The sequence below is a fragment of the Brienomyrus brachyistius genome, chromosome 9 (assembly GCF_023856365.1).
Source record: "Brienomyrus brachyistius isolate T26 chromosome 9, BBRACH_0.4, whole genome shotgun sequence".
NCBI lineage: Eukaryota > Metazoa > Chordata > Actinopteri > Osteoglossiformes > Mormyridae > Brienomyrus > Brienomyrus brachyistius.
The window spans coordinates 5,804,360-5,811,459 of NC_064541.1; the positions used below are offsets into that span (position 1 = coordinate 5,804,360).

At 36.5% G+C, this 7,100-nt stretch overlaps 1 protein-coding gene across 1 annotated transcript; it reads left to right on the plus strand.

Annotated features, from left to right (window-relative positions):
• Window positions 1-658: 658 nt before the first annotated feature.
• irx1a (iroquois homeobox 1a) lies at window positions 659-5,323 on the plus strand. Its single transcript, XM_049026338.1, has 4 exons — window positions 659-1,387; window positions 3,019-4,009; window positions 4,285-4,357; window positions 5,216-5,323. The coding sequence occupies exons 1-4, from the start codon at window positions 1,142-1,144 to the stop codon at window positions 5,271-5,273; spliced, it is 1,368 nt and encodes a 455-aa protein (XP_048882295.1). The 5' UTR covers window positions 659-1,141; the 3' UTR covers window positions 5,274-5,323.
• The last annotated feature ends 1,777 nt before the right edge of the window (window positions 5,324-7,100 follow it).

Here is a 7,100-nt window from a genome sequence, read left to right on the forward strand (position 1 = left end):
ATAAAATGTTCGCCATAATTAGACGCAGACGATAAATTCGGAATTTTTACCTGCAGTGAAAATACGAATGGAAAAAGTTACTTCAGTATTGCGTTACTTACTTTTACATAAAGTTCTATTTGCACGATACTCATATAAACTTATACAAATATATTTTATTCACATCTGACACAACATTTTTATAAACAGAAAATTGCGCTATTATTTTAATACTAAATGTAATTACAATTGCCACTATGCTTCAATTGCTTTAATTATAGTTATATAAAATGACAGTTCTAAAAAAGACTGACATTTTATTTCGCTATTTAGCATGACACTTGTATCAGAATCATGTACTTTTCTTTGTTTGTTTTTTCTTTCCTGAAGAAGAGTTTGAAGTGGAATTTATGTTGGTTTACCTTTGCCTTTATTTCGCATAACCTTCTACTCAGCCGACATATCGCTGAATTAAAAAGGTAGAACAATCGCAATATTTCCCGTGCGCTTACTTCTGCTAATGATTAAGGTAACAGTTTACAGAGGACGAAAAAGCTCGACGGACCTGCTGTTTAACCGTTTAGTAACTGTTAGTTTTGTTATTTATATTCATATTTAAATTTTAAATTTTCCACGGACCTACAACTTCTGAATTGTTGGTTTTGTCCGCACTTTTTTTTTGGGCAATGTGGATTAATTAAAAGGAGATCGTACAGCTTTCAAGTTTATTGTTCTAATGTCAGACAGCTGTAAAATCGTGTAGACAGGTTGTCATACAACAAACAGGGCTTCGGTGAATAGAATCTAATGCTAAACATTTAACGTACAATACACGAAACACGCAAAAAAATGGTCCCAGCCAATGCTCAAACCACATGCTCCAACTAGGAGGGGCTTGCTGCTCAAGTGGAATGCCAATCAAAGCATCAACTTCAAATTGTATCTGAGAGATCAGCTCAAGACCTAGGGGCAGACACATCAGTTGGAGCTCAATTGTTGATCAGATCACATCCAACGGACTTGGAGCGAAAAACAGAGAACTGAGATTTTAGAGGAGCGGATTCATTTCTGCTCCGTTCTCCAGTGCTTCAACACTTTCAATTTGACTTCCTTATTTTTTTTTCTTCTTCGCCCTGACTCTGCTGTAAGATTGCGGTAGGAAATGTCTTTTTCCCAGTTGGGCTACCCTCAGTATTTAAGTGCCACCCAAGCGATGTACGGAAGTGATCGTCCGGGAGTGCTGGCTGCGTCTGCCCGCAGTGGAAGCTCCGAAATTGGGGGAAATCCGTCGGCTACAGCTGCTGCAGTCACGTCGATGTTGGGCATGTACGCCAACCCCTATGCAGCGCACAACTACAGTGCATTTCTACCTTACACCAGTGCTGACTTGGCTCTATTCTCTCAGATGGTAAGAGCTGCATTTACTTAATATTTTTTTTTGCGAATCTGCCACCGTTATCGAAGTGATTGGAATAAAATGCGTTATTGGTACTTTTGAGTATGTTGTTCGCGCTGTGAATCAGCCGAAATGTTGCTAACGCGAAGGACCCAAGAAGCAACCTTAGGCGAAACTTTACTTCGTATGTCGCTGCACTACAATGTCGTTTATTTTATTATGCCCTATGCAATATTCCATTGCCGATTCACTATATTTTTTATTTTCTTGAAATGATAACGTTTTTTTTAATTATTATTATTGTTATTTTTAATTCTCCCATTCCTGGCAGCCTGCTAAAGGAAATCTATTATTCTATTTTAAAATACTGCGTATAATTTTCTATAAAATAAAACATAAATGCATCAGAATGGAATGTAGACTTACAGTAACAAACTTACTATATATATATATATATATATATATATATATATATATATATATATATATATATATATATACACACACACACACACGTTCAGTATGTCAATAATAATAATAATAATAATTATAATGTACTGGCCACAGTTTTCAGCGGATTACATACTTGTACACTAGACAATACAAAATTGCCAAATATGCGTTTCGTTTTAAAAGCTTGTACAAAAGAAAATGCGTTTCGCTGTCTAATATCTAGCCTACGAAAGAATTAAACATTGTTAATCATATAACCTAACTTTATATTAATTCCATGGAGGCACATTTCATAAATCCAGTTTTTATTTAAAACATACATGTATTTTAAAAACGATACGGAAACAATATGAGTGTATATCAATTCTGTATGTACTGTTTGTGAACTTTGCCGTTCCATTGTATAGTCGGCATAAAGTGTGTATGTGTGCAGATACATGGTGATAAACATAATACGTGGAGATATTTTATATTAGTAATTGTAACGTTGTAATAATAGTACTTCAATCGGTTTATGTCAAATAGAACAATTACATATAAATACCTTAAGCAATAATCAAGTAACAGTCTACGGCAATAAATATAGTCAGGTAAGGAGGCCTGGATATGATTTAAGTACAATTACATAAATGTTATTTGTTATGTATATCTGTGTATGGATATATGTGTATTAGCAATGTGAATCCAAATGAACCAGAACAAATGTTGACAGAAAACATACAGAAATATTTGGCAATAAACTCGCTTCCTTGTATCTTAATGCTGCAGTTATCGTTAGCAACCTTGTTTTGTTGTCGTGACGGGTCAAAACAAACCTTATTTGACCGATGAAGATATGTATAGAATCAGAGCTTATTAAACGTGGAATGATAAGAAAAATAACCACGCATACCTTTTTTTGTTTTAATGTTACGTAATAAAATATTCTTAGTCGTATGTGCCAAATCACATAACCTGTGCTGAAATCTACCAGTACCGGTGTATTGCTGGAAATGACATGGGGAAATTGGCGCAGGAAAGTTCTAAGTTGGTTGCCAATCTAGGCCTCTTGTCTAATTATGGAGGCTTAAATATGTATATTGGGAATGTCTGCTTACACATGCTTTTACATCTATTTATCACCATCATCATTAATAACATCAATAATAAATAATAATAATAATAATAATATGTATTGTTTTTCTCTCCAGGGATCCCAATATGAACTTAAAGAAAGCCCAGGCGTTCACCCCGCTAGCTTCGCAGCTCATAGCAGTCCAGCCTTTTACCCATATGGGCAGTTCCAGTATGGAGACCCTGCTAGACCCAAGAATGCCACAAGGGAGAGCACCAGTACACTTAAAGCCTGGCTTAATGAACACAGGAAAAACCCCTATCCGACAAAAGGAGAAAAGATAATGTTGGCTATAATAACAAAGATGACTCTCACACAAGTCTCCACCTGGTTTGCGAATGCCAGAAGGAGACTCAAGAAGGAGAACAAGGTGACGTGGGGTGCGAGAAGCAAAGAAGATGAAGACAGCAACATATTCGGCAGCGATAACGAAGGTGACACGGAGAAGAACGAGGACGAGGAAGAAATTGACTTGGAGAGCATAGACATTGATAAAATTGATGACAACGACGGAGATCAGAGTAACGAGGATGACGAGGACAAATCAGAGGGCCGGGATAGAGTAGAGCTGGACAGTATGGAGAAGAGACGGGCATTGGCCCTCCAAGCCTTTGATAAATCAAAAGACACGATTTCCGTCGGCAAAATGCCGTCTGATAACAACAGCACTAGAGTACTTTCTCCCAGCGGACAGGGAAGTTTCCAGCTACCAGTAAATAATAAGCCCAAAATATGGTCCTTAGCAGAGACAGCAACCAGCCCCGATAGTTCCCAGAAAGCCACGTCACCCTCTGTCCCTGCCAGTCACGCTTCACCCCAGATCCAGCACCCGGCTTTCCTCCCCAGCCATGGACTGTACACATGCCAGATTGGAAAGTTCCACAACTGGACAAATGGCGCTTTCCTCGGCCAAAATTCCCTGCTGAACGTGAGGTCTTTTCTGGGAGTAAATCAACATCATAATCACCACCTCCAAACACAGCAACAGCCGACCTCGGTGGTTGTATCATCTGTAGCGGCACTCAGCAACGAAAAAGTCCCAGAGGAACTCAGTCCGAAGCACATAGGTATAACAAATTGTACTTAAGACACTATATTAAATTATTACTTTATTTCGATTGATCCTCAGTGCATTTTTAAAATAAAACTATTTAAATTGCATATACAGTTATAGCTGAGTACAAAAACGAATAAAAGTCGCATTAATAAAATGAATAAGGTTTTAAACGCGACGAGTTTTTAAATTTTGTATTGTTTTGTTATTTTTTTTTAATGTGCCGTGTGTAAGGCCAGAACAAGACAAGCTTATGTATTGTTATTTCATTGCGTACATTTCTTTTAGAGCGTGAAAGTGTGCAAAAGGCCGAATCCCCGACACAGGCGTTAAAGTCATCTTTCCGACCAGTTCATGACAGGTAAATGAAACTCCATTACATCATGTCTTATTGATTCCGTACAGTATTTGTTCTTCAGAATAATGAGGAAAACCATTACATTTTAGGAATATACTGTATAATCTTTTCTACATTTTATATCAAAGCGATCGTTCGTTTTCTTTCCATTGGCCCCTGCACTGTAACCGATTCAACATTTATTTTTAACTATATTATTTTATTCTCACGTGTCACCGATAGACAGGGGTCGCTTATGTGGTGGATTAACCAGCATGGTGACATCTTTCAATTTAAACTCAAGTCGCCGCTGACATCATAGCGACTCCTATTGGGACCCGCTCAATTGGTTCGTCATGCACGCGAACTGCCGATTAAAACAAGTAGCGCGTTTTTGGTGACCAGGAAGCTTCACAGCTCTCCGCTGCTCCATAATTTCCTCTCTCTGGAGAGTAACTACTTATCAAGTCACCAAGCATAACCAGGGCCTATGCCGCGTGCTAGCGAGAAAACCCAAGGAAAAAAGACCCCAGGGGCTCGTCTTGCTGAAAGGATTTTTCCCATTGGAATGTCCTAATTTTGTACTCCTTAGAGGGACTTTTATATTATAACCATTAGCAGGAGAATAACAATAACAATCATTATAATAACAATTATTATTATTACAATTATTATTATTATTATTATTATTATTGCAGCTACAAAATCATATTAGTATCAATATGACGCGTTATTAGACTTCAGATTTGATTTTGGATAAAATCACAATTGCTACTCCGCACTGAAGTTACCAAATCAAGGACTAGGTGTGTTTGGAAACAAAGGTAATTAATGGGTTTTCAAGGTTTAGCAATTTATAACAATTCATTCTCTGTTCTCCAGTCCCAGGAATCAGCAAGAGGCGTCGCAGCGAGTTCTAACGGCTCTTTCTTCAGCCTGATCAAGACATTTTTCCGGGGTGGGGTCTTGGGGGGTAGGGTGGGGGGGGGGGGGGGGAAGCGAACAAACTAATAAAAGGACAATGAAAAATAATTTTCTTCACTGTAGCATTCAGTCGATTCAGAACAACTGATGTAACTTGATAAACCCTGTGGAAGGATATTCTTTATTGTTGTACATTATCACGCTTTGTGTTATATCTTTTGTTTTCCCCTGGGACATCTGGTATTTTGTCTTTCCTGTGTTTGTGCTATTCTTTCTGTAAATACAGTGATCTAAATTTGTAAATAGCGCGTCAAACGAATTTGTCAAATTTATCTATTTTTGTCTAATAAACTTAATGAAATTATAGTGACATGTAAGAATCGTTTTCTTTTTTACTTGAATTCGATTTTCGTCTTCGCAGATTTTTAGTTATTATTATTAATATTATTATTATTGTTGTGGTGGCGGTGTTGGTTTCTTGCAAAATTTAACGATCTATCTAAAGTAATGCAAATACATAATGCATTTAAAATAACAATTCGTAAAAAGTCTCTCCTCTGTTTAGTGCTCTAATTTAATTTCCTATTCAGGTCTGTTCAATGGCGCTACCGTAGATGCATTCAGGTGATAATAAGTTGCCAGATGGTTGTTGGTGACAGAAAATGGACCAAAGCAGCTGGGAAAGTCATTAAGTAATAATGTGGGAACGCCCCAAACAAACGTATGAAATGCTCAAACTACAGTTTCAGGAAGGAAAACTTTATACGCGATATTAAATCCTTGACAATTTAGTAGCCGCCGATTAATTAGACTGGAATTGCACTGTGAGGAACGTATAGGATTCTGAGCGAGACTAGAATAACAACAATAAACTGTGAACAATAATTCTGATTGTTCATGATTTCGTGCAGTGCTACAAATTTAATAAATACAAGCCTTGTACAATAACAGTAAACTGAAAACATTTAATTTACCAATTTCGGAACGAAATATAACTACCGTATACCATGCTTCATGGTTACTTCACAAATTAATCCTGGGTTGTAACTATTACATTTGGAATTTGTATTTATTTTTTTGTTCAAAGAAGTGCCATTTAAAATACATTTTTCTTAGTAGGATGTCATTTTCATACGTAAAATATTTTGAATTTAAACTATTTTTGAAACGACTTCAGATATTTCACCGAGGCCTGCTAGTGGGCTTGCATTACATGACACCACAGGCAGTTGGAATTGGATTTTGTAACAGAATTGTAGCGACCTCTATGGGCTCAAGTCGATATGTTTTTAAAGGGATTTTACAGAATCTTATTTACAAGCAATTTAGGAACGCTGTACTGTATCCAGTTTTTTTAACCTACTGTTTCATTTGCATGTTGTTTACTCTGAAAAGAAGAAGGCTCATGTTGTAATGAGTTCATAAATTTATATTATGCGCTTCAAAATAGCAGCATTATTTTAGAACCTTAAATACGGTATAATTGATTTAATTTATAGTCGGTTCTATACGAGCTCACCGGCACATATTCTTGCCCATTCAGTACTGCAGGATGTCGGAACGTGGCATAGGCCTACATTTTTCTATATAGTTAAAATATTTTGTATAATTATAGGACAAATTGGTATTTAAGTCCAAATAAATTTGTTATTAACGTTCAAAGACAATGAATTCGGCACAAATATGTCGCAGAAATAATTTAAACGTCATCCCAACTAGTATCTTCATTATGCGTGATGTAAAACTTAAAGGGAATGACAATATATAGAATGGATATGTAGAATATGTATTTTTTATAAAATAATTGCATAGCAAACAATTTGTGTGTGTGTGTGTGAGAGAG